Source organism: Ochotona princeps, chromosome 19, assembly GCF_030435755.1.
Source record: "Ochotona princeps isolate mOchPri1 chromosome 19, mOchPri1.hap1, whole genome shotgun sequence".
Lineage (NCBI taxonomy): Eukaryota > Metazoa > Chordata > Mammalia > Lagomorpha > Ochotonidae > Ochotona > Ochotona princeps.
This window is the reverse complement of record NC_080850.1, coordinates 43,952,581-43,977,706: the sequence shown is the minus strand read 5'-3', so window position 1 is coordinate 43,977,706 and position 25,126 is coordinate 43,952,581. Positions and strand designations below refer to the sequence as shown.

The following is a 25,126-nucleotide window of genomic DNA, read 5'->3' as shown; positions in this document are numbered from 1 at the left end:
AGGGAGCTGGATGGGAAGTGGGCCACCAGGATTAGAACTGGAGGCATATGGGATCCCAGTGTGTTCAAGGTAAGGACTTTAGCCACTAGGCTACTGTGCCAGGCCCAAATATACTCACTTTGTAACCCAAAAAATAAAAGTGACTTTTTTTAGATTATAGCATGACAACAGCAGCCACAGTAGGGCGGTTGGGACATGTTCACTTTGAGGTGATTTGTTGAGAATAGATGAATTCACATTGATACTGTGAAATAAGAAAATATTACAATAATATAAAAACCAGAGCATCTAATTTTGTTGACAATTGATACTACAAAAGGACTGACAGTATTCAAAGAACAAATTGGATCTGTTGGGGCCAGAGCAATGGCTTAATTGGCTAATCCTCCACTTCTAAGCACCAGCATCCTATATGGGTGCAGGTTCATGTCTTGGCTGTTCCACTTCCCATCCAGCTCCCTGCTAATGACCTGGGAAAACAGCAGAAGATGGTCCACAGCCTTGGAATCCTACACTCACATGGAAGACCCAAAAGAAGCTCCTGGCTCCCACCTTTGGATTGGCTCAGTTCTGGCCACTGAGGCCATATGGGGAGTGAAACAGTGGATGGAAGATTCTTCTCTCTCTCTCTCTCTCTCTCTCTCTCTCTCTCATTCTCTACCTTCTCAATTAACTTGCCTTTTCAATGAAAAATGAAGTAAATCTTAAAAAAAAATTGGACTGGTTCACATTTATTGAGGGATATGGAGAGCATTACTACAAAGAGATAGCAGGAATTTGATCAGGTGTTTAAAAAAAACAGCAAAGAAAGTAGATTTGGCAGGGCAAGTACACGCTGCAAAGGAAAGGCAATGCTGATAAAGAAAAATGGAGTTCGCTTTGATAACAGAAAGGCTAAAGACGAGGAAAAGGCTTTAAGGAGACAATGTCTTTTCAGAGTGACTGAATGGGTTGTTTGTTTAAAGAGGGAGAGACAGAGAGACCAGCTTGCATCACTTACCGATCAGGGCTCACTGTGCAAATGCTCAGGACAGCAGACGTTGGTCCAGACCAAAACCAGGAGCCATGAACTGTGTCCTGTCTCCCATGTGGGCAAAAACCTGACTGCCTAGGTCACCATTTGACACCTCCCAGGAGCCATAGCAGGGAGCTAGATCACAAGCAGTGGCAGGATTCAGTCCCAAAAACTCCACTACGGGTTAGGGTACGCCAAGCACTGGCTAACTCCATGTACCACAATGCCCAAGCATAAGGGATCATAGTAACAGCTTTTCTCCAACAACCTAAGATGTATTTTCACTAAAGCTCTACATTTGTTTTTTATTGAGTTTTATTTTTCAAACTCTATATTTGTACTGATTACACTTGTTTTTTAAAGGTCTACGTTGACTTTCATTCTTACCTTTGAATTTAGATGCAGAACTGCTACTACCCAGCAGGAGGTGACACCGTTCCCACACGCTAGGAGCTCGGCTTTAAGGAGGGCAAGTAGACACAGAGGATGATTACATTCTCATATGTAAGCTAGTAACGGCAAAAAAAAAAAAAAAAATGCCCAGTTATTTCATTTGTTCCTAAATCACATATTACACTACAGTAGTAAAAGTCTGAGTGTATTAGGAGCAGCTGTAATGATAAGTTGGTCAAATGGTCTACCCTGGGCCAGTGTTCCGGACAGATACACTCGGAGAGTGAAGAGAGAACTGTGTATGTTTGTCCCTCTCGGTCTGCCACTCCACCTTCCAGATAAATCAATCTTGAAAGTCCTTCCCTCTCTTTGTAACCCTGCCTTTATAAATCTTAACACACACACCACCCCTACCTACATACACATGTAAGACATCATAAAGGAAAAACAGAAATAAATAAATAAATAAAAACTGTTTTCCCGCTTTTTTGAAGCAGAGTCCTGTGGCAGTGCTGGGCCCCAGCACTGGGCCACCCCAGTAATGCACTTTCCAAATCCATAGGTAACAATAAAGTCTGCATTTCGGCCCTGACTCTTTTAAACTGCCTGGCTCAGCACTCGACTAATTTTAACGAGATTTTGGGGTGCGAACTGCCAGTACCTGATCTAATTCACACACACTGCCCGTATCTCCTCACTGCAAAACACGCATCGCCAACGGTGGTCGCAAACGGGCACTCTGCCTCAGTACCCAGCCTTGCTCGTTACTCAAATCTAAACTTGCCCAGACTTCAGGGGGAAAAAACCTCCAGGTCTCAGCTAGAAAGGGAAGCTGGCACACAAACGGGAAGGGTCCGATAAGGCGTTTGTCAGAGGCACAAAAACCTTCCCCAAAGCAGAGACGGGGGGAAAAAAAACCCTGTCAGCGAGGTATCTGACCCTGTCACAAGCTCTTTTACCTCCACTGGCCCTAGAATGCCGCACTCCGGTCACAAGGGAACGTAACAAAGTCGGAATGTGGAAAACCTAAACATTCAACCTTCCCGCCCGCGCCAGGTTTTCGTAGGAACCGCCCGTTCCGGCGCGTCACATTCTGCGCCGGAAGTAGGGCTCTTCCCGTTCCCGTCCCAGCGTCAGCGCCAAGTTTTGGGCCCCCGAGGCCGCCGTTCAGGGGCTGGGGAAGTGCGTGGCGGCGCAGCCGTAGTCGGGCGGCCGGGGTTCACGTGCGGGCGGCCGGCGACCCTCTTCCTCGGGGCACCATGGCTCATCCGGGGACTCTGAACCTGAATAACGAGGTGAGCGACGCCCGTGGGGATGGCGGGCTGAGGCAGGTGGGGTGGCGGCGGGTCAGGGTCCCCGGAGCCGGACGCCAGCAGCCAGCAGCGCTCCCCGTGTGGGACAGGAGGTCCTGCACCTCCCGTTCTCGATAAGTCCCTGTCCAGTTGCAGACTGACCTTGGCAGCGTGGACCCCGGCCGCAGCCTTCCCCTGCGCGGGCTTTCTCGGTGTCCCGGGTGTGGACGCCACACTGCTTGGCTTTCCACCTGCCGCAGCGTCGTTTGCGCCTCCTTGTCCCCGTGTCTGTGCGTCTGGGTGTCTGACACGATCTTTCTCTCGTTTTGTACTCCCTAGTTTGTGTACGTGGAATGAGTAATATGTCCTTGATATCTTAGCCTGGCTGCTAAGTGGTTCTCACAGATATTAAATCAGAGATTCTACAACTGCCGGAAAGTGTGTGTGAATTCGTTTTCTGTGCTTGCCTCGATGGTCCGTGGGCTGTCAGACTCGCAGGAAGTGCGTAAATCTGATGTTGTCTTTGAGTGGTTTACGAGTTAGAAATCCGTGCTTCGTTTTCACTGTGAAAGGCTTTTAAAGATGGCTTGATGGTAACGTAATTTTATAAAATTAATTTCCCAGAGTTAATTTTGTAAAAATAGAAGCCTGCCTGCAGACGCACTCATATTGTGTCAGCGTTTGATGTTTTCTGCCCTTAATAATTGTGTTATTAAAGAAAAAAGAAAAACTCACTAAGGAGAGTCTGGCTAATTTATAAGATGAATCTTGACAAATTATTAAAACACACATGTTCTTAGGAAGTAAAAGTTTGCCTTTTTGCTTCGAATGTTTTAGCTCCCTCAGTGCCTCATACGAGTTTTAAAAAAACAGTATTTATTCTAGCATCTTTACTCACTTCTAGTGTGGCACCCTGTCTACACATGCTAAGTAGATATGTACTGGGCAGATGACTGCATTAACCAGCATTCAAATGAAAGGCAGCGTCTCCTAAATGGTCGCTTTTCCGTTCCCTCTCCGTTTAGAGTTGGAGAAGGGAGGATACATTAACTGAAACTGCAGTGCTGTTGCCTTCAGGGAGTCGGACATGCACAAAAGCAGCCCAGCTCCCCACAGGCGTCTGATTTCTTCCAACAGCAACAATATGTAAGGTCAGAATCAGACAGCTAAAGACATACCTTAATTGCGTTGGCGAGCTAAAGGCCTTTGGAAAGTAATGCTGACATGATTTGGTTCTTTGGTAGCATGTCATTGCCGATCAGGCTCTTGGAAAATTACTCTCAGGATCCAGCTGTTGACACACAGTTTAAAGCAGGCTCAGGAGGCCTGCGCCCCAGGCTGGAGCACCTTCTGTGCTTTCTGTGGTCCAGTTTCCTGCTGACAACACACCTTGGGAGACAGGGTGGTGGCTCCTATGCCTGCCTCTGGGCACCCCCTGGCTGTTGCTGGACTGGATGGACAGTGAACCCTCCAGTGGACCGGTTCTCTCTCTTCTGACCTTTCAAAGAAAGTGGAAGTAAACTTTTTCCAAAGAATTTCTTGACTGTTTTTAAGGTAGCACTGTAGTCTGCTCTCCACTTGTCCATGGTTTTCTCTCCGTGTCTTTAACCTGTAATTAAGTCACACTCTGAAAGTAAAGCATCAGATGGAAATTGCAGAAGTGAGCAGTTCATAACTTCTAAATTGCACGGGTTCTGGGCTCGGCAGCGTGGCCTAGTGGCTAAGGTCCTCGCCTTGATCCCATATGGCCGCTGGTTCTAATCCCAGCAGTTCCACTTCCTCTCTATCTCTCCTCCTCTCAGTATATCTGACTTTGTAATAAAAATAAAATAAATCTTTAAAAAAAAATAAATAAAAATAAATTGCACGGGTTCTAAGTAGGGTATCGAAGTGTGGTCCATGTCATCCTGGTGTCCAGGGCATCCAGTGAACCACTGTGTGGCCGATTGCTAACTGTCCTTACTAAGTGATAGGGTGCTCCGTCATGTGCAAGGAGCCCTTATTTTACATACAGGGGCTTCTGAAGGCAAAGGTTTTTTTTAGAATGCATAATTATAATTGTTCCTTTTTATTATCCATGTTTTGTTAGTCTCTTACTATGTCCAGTTTGTAAATTGGACTTTTTCATAGGCATGTGTGTTTTGTGTATAGGAAAACAACACTTGGTGCATAGGATTTGCTGCGACTCTGTTGCAGGCATTCGTTGGGATTCTTAGAACATATAACCCCTGAACAAATGAGACTGCACAGTAGTTCTAAAAAAAATATTTTCACAAGCCCGAAGGTCAGATGAACATGGGTGTCTTCTGTCCACTGCTTCATTCCCCAGGTGCCCCCTACAGCCAGCTGTGGGACCTCAGAATGCCCAGGTTTACAGCATGAGTGGCGGGACCAAGCAATTGGACCTTCATCCACTACCTCCCAGCATTGGAGAGCTGGAACAGAAGTGGAGAGGCTGGGATTTGGACAGTGCAGATGGGATGTGGGTAGCCCAAATGGTGGCCTCAGGTCCTGCAGCACGGTGCTGGCCCCTAAGCACTTTTTATCTGAAATAGTAAATCAGGGTCCTTCCACGAAAGAAAGTTGCTTGTTGAACTGTTAGGAAGTTTGGCTAGGTGGCAGCATAGACTCAATAATGGTTAAGTCGTGTCTTTTTTTTTTTCCTAATTGTTGCTAATCAGAAATAAATAAAACATGTAATGTAGTAAATTACCATTCACACGGCCCAGCGAATTCTCTGTAGATAGTTATTTTGTTAACGACGACGTAATAAATGTTCCTGTACTTCCTATGTTTAGCAAATTTATTTTACCTGTATTAATGCTCCCTCCCCTCCACCTTCTTGTCCACATCAGAAGCTGCTACTTTTCTGGTGTGTATATCAGTATACATAGCATTGTGTTGTATGTTAATCGTTGTATATTGTACTGTCATATAAATATTCTGCAGGCAATTTTTTTCACCAGATATTTTCAGGTTATATTCATAATACATGCAGATCTCCTGTGCCTTGATTCAAAGATCCTACTTGCCACATACACACACTTATCTAGTGTTTTATCACTTGTGGAGCATTCTGTATGGATGCTATAATAAATAATTGTGTGTATTCTCTGTATTGTTGGAGGTGTGTCTCCTGGCTAAATTCCTGAAAATAGGAGTTTTGTTAGATTTTGCCAAATTTTTCTCCAAAGAGGGCATAGCAATTTGCATTTCTGTCTGGGTATCGGTGAGTGCTGGTTCGCTGTCAACCTCCTGAGCACAATCTGCTGTTCTAATATATACATTCTGCAGTTGCATAGATGAGTAATGAATGCCTAGAAGTTTGAATGTATCCCAGAGACAGATTTACTGATATTTTTTCTTGCAAGTTTTTGTCTATGTACTAATTCAAATATGTAAAAAAGGAGTGTGTTTCTGATAGACACTTGCTGGTGGAATGGCAAGAAACTAGCCAGCCAGGAGGCGATTCAAAGTAGCGTTTGGTTTTTGTTAATGCATGACTGCTGTCTGCTGTTAGCTTTGTGTATCTGACACTTGCTGTCCTTGTCCCTTTAGAAATATAACTCAGTCTCTCAAAAATACATTCACCTTAAACTTCAGCTTATGAAACTTTGTAAAGAAGTGAGCTAACTATGAAGGAATCTATACATGGTGCAGACAGCAGTGCTCGCCCTGTGGAGCGGGGCTTTCCTTTCTGCCTCTCATGTCGGGTGCTTGGAATACAGAGTTTCAGAGAGGAGCTTCAGTTGCGTGATACGCAGTGCTGGACAGTACTGCACCCACCTCTGTGATTTATTCCAGAAGAGTTTGAGTTTCTGAAGTCTCTAGGCTAGGGAACTCCTTCTTTGGAATTTCCTTCAGTTGTACCCTGCCAGCGTTTGCCTCTCTGTGGTTCCATTTCCTGGGTTTCAGTCGATTCTTCCCCGTCTGCTCACATAGTTTTTTTCTCAGTAGATGTATAAAGTTTGTGATTTGTGATGATATTCTTCTCCTGTTATCCAGGAGGTGATCCAGGTTGCCTTATTGTGTTCAGACTTTTCAGATTAACTCTGAGAGGCCATCTGTAAGCCTCAATCCTAGATGACACCTGTCAGCACATGTATGAGAATGCTTTTGAAAAGTTTATAGGTGCTGGCACCCCTTAAGGGCTGGTCCCAGCTGCTGCACTTTCAGTCCCGTCCGCTGCTAATGCACAAGGGAAGCAGCAGAGGATGGCCCCAGGGCTGGGCTCCTGGGTGGGAGGCCTGGCAGTGGCTACCGGCTCCTGGCTCGGCCTGGCACCCCTGGCTGTGGCAACCTTTCAGCAGATGAAACATATCTCTCTCTCTCTCTCTCTCTCTCTCTCTCTCTCTCTCTCCTCCTCGTCTCCCCTCTGTCTATATACATATATGTATATGTAACTCTGCATTTTAAGTAAATAAATAAATAAATAATGCCTTTCTCAAAAGTTTGTGGGGGGAAAGTAGAATTAAACAGTTAATTTTTGAACTGAATTACTTTGAAATCCATACAAAGAGTCTTTGAGAAGTTTATGGAAAATAAATATTTGGTAAAAAGTATGTGTGGTTTCAAAAATCTTTGAACCAAAACAAACTACACATTTAATTCCACTTTCCAAGAATTTTCTGGAGTGCCCTGCCGTATGCTGTGTGTGTTGAGGTCGTGTGTGTACTCAGCTGTCGGAGGGCAGAGCGGGTCTGACCCCGTTCCTGCGGGGGTTGCTCGTCCGGAGCCAGGCTGGGCCAGTCCTGGTAGGGCTGCCCCACGGGTATGTCCTTCATTTCTGTCTTCGTGTTTTCATTTCTCTTCTTGCTTCTTTGCCGGCACATTTCATTTCCATTATTATGTCAGTTTTCTCCTTTTGCAGTTCGTTCCTCTTTCCTTTGCCATCACACAACTCCATCCCGCTTTCACAGTCCTAACCATGCAAACTGTGCCAGCTTTGGCAGAACTGACCTGTACGCAGTGCTCCTCTGCCCCTTATGGACGGACCGCATCAGGCCTGTTTGGCGACTTCTGGCTGCTCTTTGAACCAGCACCATAGTTGGTGGGTAGCAAGTGAATTAACAACCGTTCAAATCCTCATTGAAAGGCTACTGATCATCAGCTTTACAACAATAAAACTGTTTGAAATACAAAATTGCAAGAAAAATAAGAAAAATAAATGTCAATCCTAAAACTTTTCTTTATACACTGAAATTTTCAAATTGTAAAACTACCTGGACACACACATTGAAACGGTTAATAATTTGAAAAGCATATCTTGATATTGACATGAATATTAAGTGATGTGAGGCATTTCTTTTCGTTTTGGAATTCTTTTATCCAGTAATGACAAACATAGGGCTTCTTATGTTGGGATTTTTATATTGGAGACTGACTTTCCTGCGTTTGAAATATAGTCAAAGTTCAACTTTGTGCACTACAGTTTATTAGTTCATTTTGGTTAACAGCAGTTAGTATATGACTGCAAAAAATATTAGCTGTACTTAGTAGATAACTACACCCAAAAAATTTGGCAGTTAAAGACAGGTTAGCATACCTTAAAATTAGCCCTTGCTATTAATTTACTTTATGAATGATTTCCAAAATCCATCACAAATGCCTGTTATACTTCTGCTTGTGACTTGCAGTAGATTTTTTCACTTAACCCTTGGCTAAATGGCTTTTCATTTATGGAAAGTATGACTTTCTGTTTCCTAAATGGATCTAACTTTGAAACAGAATAACTCTGCATCTTTTAATGTAGTATCCATTTAAACTAAGGAATGAGCAAGTCAGTAGGCTCAGTAGTGTTCTAGTCATTTATTGAACAAGCACTGAGTGCATATTTGTGTGCAATGTGCTATTTTAGTTTGAAATGCAGTGTGAAATAAAGGCAGATATTTGACCCTCACAGGAATTGCAGGCTCCTGAGGAGACAAAGGTGTGATCATACTAACAGGAAAATTAAAAATCCTAAGTTAGAGGCGCTGGGGGTGTCTTAAGTGCATGTGATGCTGCCTTTTTTTTTTAATTTTTAAAATTTTTATTTTAGATGATATAATGTTAACATAGTTGATCAGGGTGGGAAGGATCGAGGGTTAAGGAAAAGCAGGCGTGCTCACTGTTTCTGATTTTTCTCTTTCTTCTTCCTGTGTCTGAAGGGCTGGAGGGGATAAGGGGAAAAGCCATACTCAGCCTCCCAACCACCCCAGTACCCAGGGATGGAGAATGGCCATCCAGTATCAGCCCAAGGTCCTGATGTGGCATGCACTCTGAGGATTCTGCCCAGGTGGTTTAGACAGTTGTGAAATGCTGTTGATCTCACTGATCCAAGGATGAGGAAACCCGTCCAATATCCATTGCCTGTCATAGTTGACCTTAGAGTCTCCATTTGCCCTTTTTTGCTGTCATTGTTTGGCTGGATAGTTGTCCAATTTGTTTTGTTCTCATTCCTCTGCTGTGCTACCAGATGTCCTCTGCAGGCCCCCTCGGCTGCCCCATCCTCCATGTGCTTCAGAGCCTACCATCCACTGCTCTGTCATTTCCTTTGAGGAAGACCAGTTCTTGCAGGTGGGCCCAAGACTCTGGGCCAGGTACCCCACTGGAGCCTCAAACCCTCGCCTGTCCTTCCATCCCCACATGTACACCCTGGGTAATGAATCCAGCACCCACCACACAGGTGGGCCCAAGGACCCGGACCAGACGACCCAGGCCCCATTGGACTCCCGTCCCCGGGGCTCACAGACCTGGCACCCACCGCCCCAGACTGGCATGGCGTGCCTCACCTTGGCATCCATCAGTGGATGCTGCAGCTTGGCTCAGTCCAGCCTGCTCCCAGTTCCATCTCCTGCTAGTGGGTGCTGCATCCTAGCCTGGCAATTTCAGCCCCAGTCCTGGACCTAATGTGAACTGGCTGGTGTTGTGGCCCCACTACAACTGGTCCTTGTTCTCCCATCTGCTAGCAGATGTTATGAACGGGCCCAACCAGGCCTGCCCCCAGACCTGAGCCACATGTATACTGGCAAGTATTGTAACCTGGCCTAGTCTGGGCTGCTGCTTGCCTTTTTCTTGTGCTCACTTGCAGGGGCTGCATCCTGACAAAGAAGTTTCCCAAGCTCCTCTATCAGATCTCCTCCCAGTGGCAGATCTTATGCACACTGTTGGCTTCTTGGCCCAGGTTGACTTTGTCTACCTCTTGTCTTGGCAGGAGCAGTGTCCTTTTCCAACTGGCGCACGCCCAGTACAGTTCTCACTGTTGGGTGTTAACAGCCCAGCCACACCTGGTCCACATCCAGACACAGCTCGTCAGGAGTCGAAACCCAGACCAGCCCATTCTGTATCCATCCTGACTCTCAAAAGTAGCAGTGGGTGCTGGAGTCTAGCCCATTCTGGCACTCCCCCAGACCCAGTCCACACCCATGCCGAGGGAGACTGCAGCCACGTCCACCCCACTCCTCTGCCCCCATTCCAACTCTAGCACAAAAGTAATTTTTAATACTTATTTGTTTGTTTTTAGTTAAGAGTGACAGGGTGAGGTGGGGGACACATGAAAGAGATCCTATGCTGATTCACTTGACAAATGGCTGCAAAGGCCAGGGCTGGTAAAGGCCAAGCAAGAGGCCCAGAGTTCCGTCTGGATATTCTGTGTGGGCTGGACGACTTGGGGCTGTCTTCCACTGCTTTCCCAGAACACTAGCAGGGAGCTGGATCGACCAGCAGCAGACAGGACTCCAGCCAGTGCTCCAGTATGGGGTGCCTGAGTCGCAGGCAGCAGCTTAGCTCACTGTGCCTCAATGCCAGCTTCCATAATAGGATATTTGTGACCCTATCAGAGAGGCCAGAAAGGACTCCTCAGAAGTGACCGTTTCACCAAAAGGTTTTTTTTTTTTTTTTTAATTAAATTGAAAAAATACAGGTCAACAGATGTTAACAAGCTGCCATGAAAGACAGAGCATTCCTGACCAGAGGAGAGGCAAACATAAATGCTTTGTATAATGTTAACAATGATGAGAACTAAAAGAAGACCCATGTGTGGATTTCTTTCAATAGCTAGAAGCCACTGAAGAAAATTGAGGAAATATAAGGCATCATATTTTTGTGTTGGAAATTTTGTTGGCTGTATTGTGGATAAATATTTGCAGAGATTCAAGAATCAGTGTGGAGAAATCAGTTAACAGATGTTCAGCTAAGATGGGAGCTAGGGGAGAAACAGAAAAATGTAACAATTTTAAGATAATTAGGAGATAAAAATAAGATTTAGCTCAAGATCCATCATGAGGTATTTAAGAGTTATCTGTACCAGCAGATGGAGATGAGGAATATGGGTTCAAGTGTGAAATTGAGGTTATTTTGCACACTAAAAAAAAAATGTCACACAGGCTACTTGCATATTTAGGGCTTGAGCATATAAGATCACTTAAGACTAAAAAGCATATTGAAAAGTGAATTCTCAGACTGCTCCATGAGCTCGTTAACATTTCATAGCCAGGCGGAGATAGTTGAGTCCAAGGCAGAATGCCTGAAGAGGGTATCTGTCATGGAAACCAAGAGAGCAGTTTTGAAGAAGTGATCAACAGTACCAAATGCTACTAAGCTTTCAAGTAAAATAAAGTCTAAAAGAGGTCCATATTGGATTTTGGGATTTGGGAAGCCTCTGGTGTCCTTAATGACAACTAGTAGCAAACTGATGGGAATGAAATCCAACTGGAATTGTGTGAGATGCAAAAATGAGGATACTGAGTTTAGAAAACTCTGAAAACTTACTCTGAGGGCAGTAAAAGAGAAGGTGCCCCAGTGAACCACGCAGTGACGGTGTTTTCGCTTGTCTGTGTTAAAAAGCTCAAGCCTGCTTCGGAATCAGAAGGCGGTAAAATCCGGAAACACATTTGAGATGAGCTATGCGTGGAAATACTTCTTACACTGTAAGCTTTCTGATAGAGAATGGGCGAGTCACTGCTACTACCTAGAGTCTACCGTCTGCACCCACAGAGAGAACATGGCTCCCACCAACGTTGATGTTTTCTGTGAAACCGGACTGGAGAGGGGATAGGGCACATTTCGAGTAGGCATTGCATATTGGTGGACAAAGTGTGATAGGATGTCTAGGAAGTACGGATTTCATTTTGCTGAATTTGTAGCAGATAGAATGCTTTAAGGGTCTCCTGGCTGTTGCAGATATGGTCATAAAGAGCCAGGAATATCCTTCTCATTCAGCTTTAAGGTTTTACTAACTAGAGGAATACTCAAATGTCAGTTGGTGTTGATTGTGTACCTAAATTGGAAAGGAAAAAAAAAAAAAGATCACAAATCATTGGAGGAAAAGTATAAGGATCAGTGTGCTGGTGAGCCTAGTGAAATCTAACTGATGTGAGAAGCTGTGATCACAGTGTGGAGTATTTGAAGGGATGGTTTTAGACGTGGAATTGTTTATGAAGTCATTTGAAAAAAGTCAAGAAGTGATGATAGGGCCCACCATATGGATGCCGGTTCTAGTCCCAGCAGCCCTGCTTCCCATCCAGCTCTCTGCTAGTGACCTGGGAAAGCAGTAGGGGACAGCCCAAAGCCCTAGGACCCTGCACCCGCCTTAAGAGGCCCGGAAGAAGCTCCAAGCTCCTGGCTTCAGATCAGCTCAGCTCCAGCTGTTGTGGCTGCTCAGGGAGTGAATCAATGGATGGAAAATCTTCCTCTCTGTCTCTCCTGCTGTTTGTGTATCTGACTTTGCAATAAAAATAAACAGTTTTTTTTAAAAGTGATGATACAAAATTGACTGGGTTATTCAGTGAGCATGGAAGTCACCCTGAATGAAGGAAACCCTTTTCTGTGGAAAGGAAATGTAAGTTGATTGCTGATGTCTTCATGAAAAAGGGGATGCACGATATTTAGAGAGAAGGAGAAGGTATTGCCTTCAAAGTCCTTGAAGAAACAGGGTAATGGTGATATTGCTGTTTTGGCAATATAATAATTTGCTATTATAGGCACAAAATTATGCTGGACATTAAGTGCATTAAGTGCTTTATATCAATGAAATGATTTTCATATTTTTTTTGTTAATTCAAACACTATTCAGTAAATTATCTTCCTATCATTAAAGGCTTTACTGTCAACTGCATAAATTAAAAGCTGAATCAGACGCGCTGGCATCTCGGGGACTTGCTTGTGTCAGAGCCCAGAGAGAGACACACGTGCCATCAGGATGCCAGTTACCTGCACGTGGGTCTTTCTCAGAGCGGGGCCTTCTCCCAAGTCCTCTGACATTGTCATACTGTTGATTTATTCCTTCACTGTTTATGGAAGAAATTTTGTGTTTCTCAAACCATGAGTGTAGTTAAACACAAATTGGGTAGTCTAAATCTGTAACATTCACACTATCATTATGAAATTTTTTGTTCCTCACTAAAATGCATTTCTGATTTTGGTTTTATTTCTTAAAGGTTGTGAAGATGAGAAAAGAAGTGAAGAGAATCCGAGTGTTGGTTATCCGGAAGCTTGTCAGAAGTGTCACTAGGCTGAAGTCAAAAAAGTTAGTCATTTCAAGTAATGATTCTGTGACTAAGAAAGTGTCAGAAGCTGCTCGTGGTGATTTCATAATGTGACTGGCATCCCACGGAGTGATGAATAGTCCTCCTACTGGGCTTCCGTGTTATTTGTAGACATGATCTGAGTGAGGTGCAGTGCACTGTCAGCATGTCCTTCTATGCTTTGGACTGTGTTTACCTAAGATGCTTGCGAATTACTCCGCCTTTTTTCTTTCACATTCTCTATTTGGTCTTTTCCGAGTGAAATTCCTTTAGGCTTGTTTCTGGTTTTTATATTATAAGTTAATTTTAAATGTTGATATACTTTTAAGAATCCACTAACATCTCAAAACATTAAGATATATAGTTCTTTTTTCATTGAATTGCTAAGTAATTTGAAGTCTTCAGTACCTTTTGGAAGTATTCAGATTGTTGCCCATGTAATGGTTTGTTAAAGATAATATTTTGGTATTGTCAAAATCAGTAGTGTTAATTGAAAAGTTTTTTAAATAGTTCTTCTTATTTCAGCGTGAATGTTAGAAAGTCTTTGTATGTTTTGTTTCTGATTAATTTCCTGTTACTTCAGAAACGTTTGAGAAGATACTGTTCTTCAGTCACTTGAGTTTGTTTTGGAAATTTTGGAAATGTAGGTGTGGTTGCCCAGGGATAGTAGAGGTGTTGGGGGTTCCTATTTTGGCATTGATCGTTATTTTCTAAATGAAGTGGAAAACTTCAGTACAGCTTGAGTCTAAAGTTAATCCTATGCCAAACTGTTCTGTTGGAATGTATTGTTTTGCAGGGGTGCTGAAGATGCCCTGCTAAAAAACCAGCGACGGGCTCAGCGATTGCTGGAAGAAATCCATGCCATGAAGGTAAGGGTTCCTGTGGGCATTTTCCCGAGAGAGAGAGAGAGAGAGAGAGAGAGAGAGAGAGAGAGAGAGAGAGAGTTTGTGAGGTAACTGCTTCCTTGAATATTCCTCAGAGTTGCCCAAGACTGACTTGTGTGTATCTGCTTGGTGAAGAATGTAGCAGGCACACTGAGAAAATTGCAATATGTTTAGACTTGCTTTTTTCTATGTTTTTTTTAACTGACCTTCTTAAAGTGCTAGACTAATTTGGGTCAAAATTCTGCCAAACTAAACTCCTCTATGTTTAATAATTCCTCATGCCTAAAGTTTTTATTTTTACTGTAACTTTAGGCACGAAGTCTAAATTAAGAGTTAAGATGTTCGTGTTATTTGGGAATGTGGATGGCTGATATTGGTGGCTGACATCATGCTTTGCCTATTGCCAGCTCAATAAATTTTTATGTGGTGGTGTCAGCATTTTATTCAGTTCTGTAGTAACTTAAAATAAAATTAGTATTGAACCAACCAGATCCATTTGTTTTTCAGCGAGACTCTGCACTAGCATAATTCTTAGTTCTTCTCACTGCTCTTACTTGGTGGAAACTTTCATTTACCAAATGACATACCATTAAATGTCTGGAAGACTGTTTTATTACAGAACTTAAAAACAACATTTGGTACCAGCAGTTAACTTAAATACAGGGTTATTTTGCATGTATATTTTACTATTATATTTTTGTATAACTTCCAAGTTTTCAGTTAGATAAAAGAGCAGGAGAATTCTCTAACAGTATTTTAATTGAACTGGATTGTGTAAAATTCTCACCTTTCCTTCCTTTTCAATTGAGGATGAAGTGCTTGACAGGATAAAGGTATCCCAGTTAACTTGAATAAAAACAGATTTAGAAGGTGATTCTTTTTCGCCAGGTGTCTTTTATGTTAGTGTCTAGGATATGTCTCCCTCTCTCTGATAGAACTGCAAAGTTCGTGGAATCCGCTGGATGCATCTGTTATACTCCCCAAGTTATATTCCCTTTTCATCCAGCCATTCATGAAAGTAAGGACTTCTGTATTGGATTCCTACAAAAGCTTTTGCTTTTGTGTGTTAGGATGCTTTTTCCCCACGATGTTTCTGTGAGAAATCAATCTTTAGAGACTTGCTTGGATGACAGCACTAGAACAGGCAGTTAGGATTTCTTTCTGTTAACTCAGATCCATACTAAAGTTACATTGTATAAAAATCACCTATATTTTTCTGATTTTTTCTGAATAGTCTTTTTTTTTTTTAAATATACATATATACATATTTGGATTATTATTGGAAAGTCAGATCTACAAAGAGAAAGGAGAGGCAGAGAAAAAGGTCTTCCATCCGTTGATTCACTCTCCAGGTGGCCCCAATGGCTGGAGCTAAGGTGATCTGAATCCAGGAGCCAGGAGCTCTTTGCGAGTTTCCCATGTAGATGGGATAGTCGCTGGACTATCACGCCAAACTCCGATAGTCTTTTTTGTAATAATAGATTATTCAGTGACTTTGAGCTACTGTGAAATTGTAGGTTTATTTTAGCAAAAGAAAGAATACAGTATATCTAATACACTTTTGTGCAGTGTATGAAGAGTTTCAGAACCAAAGGAGGGAGCCTGCACTGGCATTGGGTTAGGCCAACACCCACAGCCATTTGGGGAGTGAATGAGCCAGTGGAAGATCTGTCTACTTTATGTCTTGTATCTCTGCTTTTCAAGCAAAATAATAAATCTTTTCGAAAAGGTACTCATTATTAATACTTCCCTTTTGTAACTCTCTATAACAAATGTGGTTTAGTTAACAAGGAGCGTCCTGTTTGAACTACATGTAGGTTCTGTTTTCTGTTAATGAGAAAAGGTAAGTTGCATTCAGTGATTGCAGTTCAGAAGTTTATGTATAAGATTACTCTATTTCTTCCTAGTTTCTCTTTGCTTTTCCCTATGATTGTAGAAGGCCACTGGCTCAAAGAAAGCCAGAATTTATAGCCTGAATATGCCTTCATTATTAAAGATACAGTATTTTTGTTCCTTGAATTTGTGGCAGTGGATAAGATAGTACAGGTTGACTAGTGTGATGTCACCATTTTGTAATGTCATCTTAAATCTGAATTCAGTTTAAATGTAAAAACCAGAGTAAAAATAGAACTGGAAAAACACTATATGCTTTACTTTCTTAAATGTCACATTACTTTATTGATGGGTTGGTTTTTTTCCTTCTTTTTTCAAGATTTGTTTTCTCTGAAAGGAGTAACCGGGTATGGCATTGTCTTAAAGGTTATATGCAATTTTCTAGGTAAATGTACGTGGGAGTATCAAAGAGATATAGTTACTGAAGAGGATACTCACGGTCTTAATTAAATTTTGGGAAAAACCTCTACTTATTTTTTTCCAAAGGAATTTTCCCTTTGGCTCATATACCACTGGATTTTTATATTCCTACTCATGACATACAGTCCTATACTTGCTGTCTGTGATGATAGGGTATTTTGTTGCAAGATGACATGAAGAAAGCCTGAGATATTTTTAGAAATGAGAATTTGTGTTTCTTGGCCAAGAAAGAAAAATGACCTGATCTTTAAGATACTATAAAATTATGGGTTCTAATTTTACAAACTCAAATTTAATGCTGTTTTTAATGGTTTTCATATTTGTAACTTTGATGTTAATATAAGTGCAGATTTCTGATAGTTTTTTCTTTGAAAGCTAAAGTAGTTTTCAATATGTACACAGCTGTAGGTTATTTAGTTTGAGAAGGATTATAAAAGTATACACTGAAATTACTCAAAATGTGCAAGAAATCCCTCCCTCCATAGAAGAGAATAATTAGCTTTTATCAATTCTGTGTTGTCTTCACATACATATGAGGTAGAAATCATCCATGTCTTTATTGTAAAGGTTCTTTTTTTTTTAAGGTATTTTTTGTTTGTTTTTATTTGAAAGATAGGCTTATAGAGAGAAAGACAGACAGAAAACTCTTCCGTCAACTGGTTCGCTCGCCAAGTGACAACAATAGCCAGGAGCCTCGGGGTCTAATGCCAGGAGCCTCCGGGGTCTAATGCCAGGAGCCTCGGGGTCTAATGCCAGGAGCCTCGGGGTCTAATGCCAGGAGCCTCCGGGGTCTAATGCCAGGAGCCTCCGGGGTCTAATGCCAGGAGCCTCCGGGGTCTGATGCCAGGAGCCTCCTGGGGTCTAATGCCAGGAGCCTCTGGGGTCTAATGCCAGGAGCCTCGGGGTCTAATGCCAGGAGCCTCCGGGGTCTTCCACATGGATACTGGGTCCCAATGACTTCTACCATCCTCAGCTGCTTTCTCAGGCCACAAGCAAGTAGAGCAACCAGGACACAAACCAGCACCCATGTGGGATACCAGTGCTTGTAGGTGGAGGATTAACCAATTGAGCCAAAGCACTGGTCTCAAGATTTAGTTGTTTTTCTTCCCCACTGCACAAATTTGCATGGATAGGGGATAATCCACCTCCCTTTTTTCCCCTCCCCACCCCACTGACACATCTCTTTTCTATACTTAGCTCCAAGTCATTACAATTGTGTAATCATTCATTTCACCCTTAAAGGCTTAACTTTCTGATATTTAAATATATCATGACACTTCTAGTGTAAAGAAACAGAACGAAGTAATGCGATGCAAGAATTATTAATCCCATCTTACCCAGTAAGAAACTGAGACAAGTGAAGCAGCTTGCCCAAGGTCATGTGGTTACGTGGTAGGCTGCTGAAGTGAACGTGGAGCTGGTGGTGGTGAGCGCTTTACTGCCCTGCTTCAATCAGAGAAGAACTCTTGAAATTCATCTTCACTCACTCTTCCTGAAGAGAGGGGTGTATTTCTCACTCCTTCCGTCTGCTGCTTCATTCCCTCTTCAGTGCCCTTACATGGGGCTTTTTTGTTGTGACTGTTGATGTGTGCCCCAGTCTAAGGGCAATAAAAGTATTGTATTTGAAAAGCAGGTCTATAGAGAGAAGGAGAAACAGAAATCTTCATCTCCGACTTCACTCCCCAAGTGGGCACAACGGAGCTGAGCTTGTCTGAAGCCAAGTAGCTTGTTGCGGGGCTCCTCCTCGGGTGCAGGGTCCGAGGACGTGAGCCGTCCCCTGCTGCTGTCCCAGTCCATAAGCAGGGAGCTGGGTCAGAAGTGGGGTGGTCAGGACTATAACTGGCACCATGTGGGATGCCAGTGCTACGGGAAGCCTGCTCAGCCACTGCACTGGTCCCCATAACGAGGTCCCAAGGGTGAGCCTTTAAACATAATGGATTGTTGACTCAGTCCATTGTCCCAACACTTATCACTGTGTTCACAGTGAATACTGCCTGCCTAGCTAGTTAGGAAGCTTAGTGTAAAGTTTTTTACTTATATTTACCTGTGGACACTGGATCCTGTTCTGAGTCTAGAGATAAATGGAATACTACTAAACTGTTACTAAGAAGATTCTGTGAGCAGAAAATTTAATTTTTTTATCATTTTAGTATTAACTGTCACCCTACCAGTGCCCTAACGTCTAACTTGGTTTTACCAGGCAGAAATTCCCCTGCTTCTAAAGCAGTGCAAGATGCCTTGTTTTACTAACCATCTGTGCTCAGCTTGTGACCTCTAAAGAGGATAAACAGGAAATCTAAGTGGCATTTTTGAAGATCAGTGTATAAAACTCTTCTCACACTCATGTAACAACACTTAAAAACAGATCATCACCTTGGAATGCCAGCATGATTCACGGAACATTAAATCTGTGTTTGTAATAGATCGTAGGTCTTGCTCTAGAACCTTTAATAGTACTGCATTTTTAATGGACAGGTATCATGATTTTCATTTTAAAAAGTGTGTGGATGGCCCAGCACTGTAGCCCAGCGGCTGAAGTCCTCACCTTGCATGTGCCGGGATCCCATATGGGTGCTGGTTCTAATCTCAGCAATGTCGCTTCCCATCTAGCTCTCAGCTCGTGGCCTGGGAAACCAGTTGAAGATGGCCCAAAGCCTTAGGACCCTGTACCCACGTGGGAGACCTGGAGGAGGCTCCAGACTCCTGGCTTCAGATCGGCCAAGCTCCAGCTGTTGCTGCCGCTTGGGGAGTGAATCAACAGACGGGAGATCTTTCTCTCAGTCTATACTTCTCTCTGTATACCTGACTTTCCATTAAAAAATAAAAAATATTTTAAATATGTGGAAAAAATTAAAATGTAAATTCATATGGCTTTCAAAATTTCTTGCAAGTGTTCTTGTAAAAGTAGTATCCATTCTGTTTTCTGCTTATTTGATTATATTTTAAGAACAGAGGACATGTTAAAAGCCTTAACCAGTTGGCAGTGATGATGAAAATGCTATTACTATTTACTGAGTCACACCTAATTTTGGAATAAAAACTGATTCTGGAATCAATTCATGTGGGTAAGTCCACTTGAAAAGCTCTGAGTGTGTAAACAAGAGTGAGGAGAGGAAGTGAGAGAACAGCATTACAGGAGCTTCTTGCTCATGTTTTTTGGTTTGATTTTGTGTGTGTATGTTGTAATTCTGGAAATTTGAACTTTCAACCCTGGCAGGATATTTCCTAATAACTTTGAAAGTATCCAAAGCACTTTTCAGCTATTAATTCAAAAATTTTGGACAACGAATGCTACTATCATAATTCCAGTTAAATAATGTGGTGTTTGAGAAAAGAGGTAAATATTCCAGCATATTTTGTTGGCAACACCGTGGGAGCCAAGGGCCCTCGGGAAAGCAGCGGGAAGATGAGTGAATAACTGGCCTTGCAAAGTGAGATGTCCTTTTATTTTTAAGCTGAGTATTTCTCATTTGAGGATTCAGTAGAAACAAATTGTTTTCAAACATTTATTTTTATTAACTTGAGCACATCTCACATTGTTGTATTTCTGTTGTTTATAGAAACCATGAGTTTTCTCTATTTCTCTGTGTTGGAACTAATGTTAGTGTTTTGGCTTCTCAAAAAATTAGTATTTTGTGTTCAGAGATTATTACATTTTCTTTTTTTTTCCTTGAATATAAATAATTTATTCTGTTTCTCTGCCTGTCAAAAAACTTACATAAACTGTAGTCTGCTAAGAAATCAAAATAATCCCAAGGGTGTTGCTATCTAAATAATGCTTCTTGGTACTTTCTGGTTCACTTTTATTCTCCCCTTTTTCTCTATAAAGACAAACTAAGCTCTTAATTGCTTATATAAATTTTATATATGGGTCAGTAAGGGAAGCAAAGCCTTAATTTTTCATTTCTGTTGAGTTTGATATATTAAATTACAACCTACAGGTTTCAGTGTAGTTAATAGTTTTTCTTTTACTCATCACAGTCTAAGGTAACATCCCATTTGTTGATGATTATATTTATTTTTGTTACTAATAAAATTTGTCGCCGTATAGGCAAAAATAAAAGGATTATCGATTTCCAGAACAAACTGTCACAAATTGTGTGTTGTATACTTGGGTTTATTTGATACATTTTAATTTAAAATCTGCAGGCATAGGTGAATACTTTATTTTTGTTCCCAATTAACATATCCTTCTGTCCAAACAAGCATCTGAGCCATTCTGTGCTATGTACCACCATAACCGTGCTATGACCTAGAGAAGGGATCGGTTCGTTCAATTCCTTCTGTGATTTCAGGAAGACCTCAAAGAATGGGGGCTCTGAATTGAGTTAGAGTTGGAAGAATACATGATTCTGCTTAAAGACAAGTATTGTAGGTAACTAGAGCACAGCGAAACTAAGCTTCCAGGTGAACCGCGTGCCATGGTAGGGAGCTGCACTAGGATTCTGTTTCCGTTATACTGAAGTTGCTGCTTTGTGTCTCAGCTTCAAGATGGGATGTTGCCTTATCTCAATGCATACTGCATTACTTATGGTGTAGTATGGAGAATCAGCATGTATCTCCCAGTGAATTAGGTGTAACTAGAATATAGAGTGAATGAAGAGTAAGCGATTGAAGTCGTTGCTACCATAGGTGAAATTGCATTTCAAAGCCATTTAGAAAGCTACCAGTAGTACGTACACACTCTTTATGCTGTGGTTTGGGTCTGAGCTGTGCCCCCAGAGGTCCATGTTGGTGGTGTGGTCCCCAGGAAGGAGCTGTTGGCAGTGGTGGAAACCTCAGCAGGTAGTTGAGCAACAGGTCTTTACATCATTGGGACTGGACCCTTGTAGGCCGTTCTCCTTTTCACCCACACTGTTTGCGAGTGGTCCTGATTTTTTTCTCTGTGCAGTCACCCCGCCACCATTATCCACCACTCTAATCGAAAAGCACGTGACTGGAGCCACCCATCTCAGATTTGATCCTGCAGAACTATGAGCCATACCTTTTCCTTATACACTTTATTGTTTCAGATACTTCATTAAGGTAACAAAAAGCTGAACAATTCACTCAAAAAGCTGAAAAATTTGTTATTGTTAACATGTTATCCTGAGAGGACATAGAAGAATCAAGTGATTTTGGTATTTACTCTTAATACATTTGCCACAAAATCATACCCTTTAAAAACTGTTTGGATTCCTCTTCAAAAACAACTTCTATACCCAAGGCTAGCTATTTCGTTAGAAGATTCTCTTTTTCTATTCTCCAGAATAGAAAAAATATATATCTGTCGTGACTTAATCCTTAAAACATAGAAGTCGTCTGCACAGATCTTCAGACTGATGTAACTGCTGGATCTCATTTTCTCTGCCTGCCTCTGAACGGGACAGAAGCAAGTAGTGTTACGTTGGAAGAACAGTTTAGATGTTTTTCTTTGGCAGAAAAAACATTTATTCTTGTTTTAATCTCTTAACTTAAACTATCGAAAAATATTTTTGTCTTGAGACAAAAGATTGGTAGAGTGAAGAGAAAGTTATGTAGATTTATTTGACTAAATTATTTGCTGAGTTTATGTTTGATGCCCATTTTTAAATGCATGAAGATTCCTGGACTGTTGACTTATTCAAGCATTTCTTTCATTTTTACTTAAAGGGTGATTATTTTCATAAATCAATGAAAATGCAATTATAAATGCATTCATGTTTCTAGCATAGGAAGATTCAATTTTTGACATGAAACTCAACTTGGAACTAAAGTGAGACAGTACTATTTGTAGACATTCAGTAATTCTTTATCTGGCTGCCAGCAAAAACCTGGCACCAGTAAAATATTCTAGTAGTAAACTGACTTTGTTTTATTATATCTCTTCTGCTCAAAAGCCACATTGGCTGGCTGCTTGCTGCTCTCCGGTTCGGGGTCATTCCCCAGGGGGACTGAGCGTCCGTCAGGTGATGCCTGTGCTGCTGGGCACTCCAGCTGCCATCCCCACGGCTGTCCCTGCTGCTTCTCCATCACCACACCCCTCACATAGCCCTGTGCATCTGCGAGGTTCTGTTCTGCTAGTTGGATTTGATAGCAAGGCTGCATTTACCACCACCTCAGACTTTTCTTGTAAAACCAGAGAGAAACATTGCCATAGTTTTAAGCAGCCTCTGAAACAGCGGTTTTGTTACACACAATGCGGGGAATACAGACGCATGAAGTCACGCCTGGGGGGGTTATCTTATGAGTGGGAGGTTTTGAGCAGTGTGAAAATGCTTCCCCGGTAATTTGGAAATCATCTGATTACTCCAACCATTGTGAACTACTGCACCAAAGAAATCATACCCCTTACTTCATCTCTCCCTTCACACAAAACTTGTTATTTTCACTAGTCTTTGTGTTACTGTGTCAGTTTTCTAAAAATATTTTTTTGTATTTGAAAGGCAGATTTTTACAGAGAGGACAGACAGAAGGAGAGGTCTTCATCTGCTGATTCCCACCTCCCATGTGGGTCAAGGCCCCTCAGCCTTGGGCCATCCGCCACTGGTTTCCCAGGCCCAAAGCAGAGAGCTAGACTGGAAATGGAGCATCTGGGACATGAGCAGGCACCGATTTGGGACCAATGCTCACAAGCAGAGTATCAGCATGATACTTGCCACACTTCCCCAAATTTTTGTTACCTTCTGCATAAGGCCCAGTGCCCTACACATAGAAAACCGTTAGTCACATGATTCAAATATGAATAAACGTATCTGGTAAATAGGCTTTTATAGAACCTGTAGCATGTACCATTGGTTTATTCATAACAAAATAAAACTAGCAGAGTTGTTCATGAAGTTTCTCATTTCTTTTCCTGATCCCTAGTTAATATTGCTTATTTGCTGTCTGCTCGTGTTTCATTTTATGTTTAAGGATCTGAATTTTGAAACAACTGTTATGACAAGGATATGAAGCTACCACTTGGGACTCCTGCATCCCGTTTTGGGGTGCCTGGGATAAAGTCCTTCCTCCTCCGCTTCCAGGCTGGCTTCCTGCTATTGCACTCAGGAGATAGCAAATGAAGATCCAAGTACTTGTGTTCCTTATATCCACAGGGTAGAGCTAGGTGGAATTCCTGGCTGCTGGCTGTGGCCTGGCCCAGCCCCAGCTATTAAGGTCATTTGGGGAGTAAGCAATGCATGGAAATTCCTTTTTCCTCTTCTTCATCCCTCTTCGCACTCTGCCCCCAGCCTTACCCAACTCCCATGTATCTGTGCCAGAGTTGCTGAACAGTGGCAGTATTCTGTGGGAAGTCTGGTTGATGTAGTACCTAGCAATGATATAACAGATTTACAATACTGGACCTGGTGCAATGGCTCAATGTCTGAAGCCTCACCTTACAAGCACCTGGATCCCATATGGGCACCAATTCAGGTCCCAGCTGCTCTGCTTCCCACCAAGCTCCCTGCTTATAGGAAAGCAGTAGAAGATGACCCAAAGCTTTGGACCCTGCACCTATGTGGAAGACTCAGAAGCTTCTGGCTCCTTGACTCGGCTGCAGCCATTGCAGTCGCTTGGGGAATGAACCAGCACATGGAAGATTTTTGTTTCTGTCTCTGTAAAACTGATGCCTTGCCAATAAACATATCTTTTTTAAAAAGTTTATAATACCTAACAAACAAAAATATCTTCAGTGTCCATCTTTTAGAATAAGTATTATTATTGCATGCTTACCAAATTCTGACTAGAAAGAATTAGTAGTGACAAGTGTTCAGTGGACGTCTAGAGCTTGGCGGGTCTATCTGGGCAAGATACAAAATCTGGGTTACATCCACGTAATACCTAAAGCTGTAAACAAAGAGTTATAGAAGAGTGAAGAGAGATCACCAAGGAGCAATTCCTGTTCTGTTTTTAAGTTACAGAAAAAGGAAGTAGTTGGCAGAGCAACTACTATGTTTAGAGTTAATTAAACTATGTTTAATTAATATCAGTATGTTCAGAGTTGGTGATAGGCCAAGAAGAGAAGGGTTAGATGTTTCTGACAGACCAGGTAAAAGAAGTACTGAGTCTTGTTCATTAGATATAGCAATGCGGAGATTGTTTGTCACTTACAAGAATAGGGTTAATGGGATAGTGAAGCGAAAGCCAGTGGAGTGGGTCTCAGAAAAGCCTTTGGAGATAGCAGGTGTTACATTGTGTTAAAATGAGGTTGCCCAAGCAGCCCGTTTTCTCAGAGACTGCTGGAATTTACCACTTGCCCCAGCATGTTTATTAGTAGTACCTCATTTCCTTCTCAGAGGGGTCTTGCCTCCAACAAGAAATTATATAGTCAGTGTGGTCATGATTCACTGCTGTTATTCACTTTAACACCCAAATTGGCGAGAGGATAGCACCTTTATGTCAAGCTAATGTGATTTTTTGAGACTCTGTTTGAACCCCAGTATTCCATTTCTGGCAGCCATTTCTGTAAGAAGCTCTGCTTCGTTTTAGGGACTTAAAAACACATACAGACTTTGGTTGGCAGGAAGGAAGTGAGAAACGCAGGCTGCAGTAGGAGAACAGAAAATTTACTCTGATAATTTTATGCAAAATTAGGTGGATGAAAACACCTGGAAGAGGTGTAATGTTATATTAGAGGCCAAGTAATGAGTGGATTTGGAAAATAGGAGTGTGAGTGATTGAGTTCATTCTACATTTAAGACAGTGACTTGATGGACCTTGTGAGTACTGGTCCTGGACGCAAGAAAACCAGTGAGACTTAGCAGTGTACACAGTCCATAGTGA

The 25,126-nt window shown here is 42.2% G+C and overlaps 1 protein-coding gene and 1 long non-coding RNA gene across 2 annotated transcripts in view; one reads left to right on the top strand and one right to left on the bottom strand.

Annotated features, from left to right (window-relative positions):
- Positions 1-2,468, bottom strand: part of LOC131482674 (uncharacterized) — a 37,583-nt gene extending 35,115 nt beyond the window's left edge. The window contains exons 1-2 of the long non-coding RNA XR_009247225.1: positions 2,368-2,468; positions 1,403-1,524 (exon numbers count right to left, since the gene is read on the bottom strand). This is a non-coding gene — a long non-coding RNA (uncharacterized LOC131482674). The remainder of the gene's footprint in view (positions 1-1,402; positions 1,525-2,367) is intronic.
- An 86-nt stretch (positions 2,469-2,554) lies between these two features.
- SRFBP1 (serum response factor binding protein 1) overlaps positions 2,555-25,126 on the top strand; it is a 38,227-nt gene continuing 15,655 nt past the window's right edge. The window contains exons 1-3 of the mRNA XM_012927333.2: positions 2,555-2,703; positions 13,119-13,207; positions 14,002-14,074. Coding sequence (XP_012782787.2) covers positions 2,668-2,703; positions 13,119-13,207; positions 14,002-14,074 — 198 coding nt within the window. The 5' untranslated portion in view covers positions 2,555-2,667. The remainder of the gene's footprint in view (positions 2,704-13,118; positions 13,208-14,001; positions 14,075-25,126) is intronic.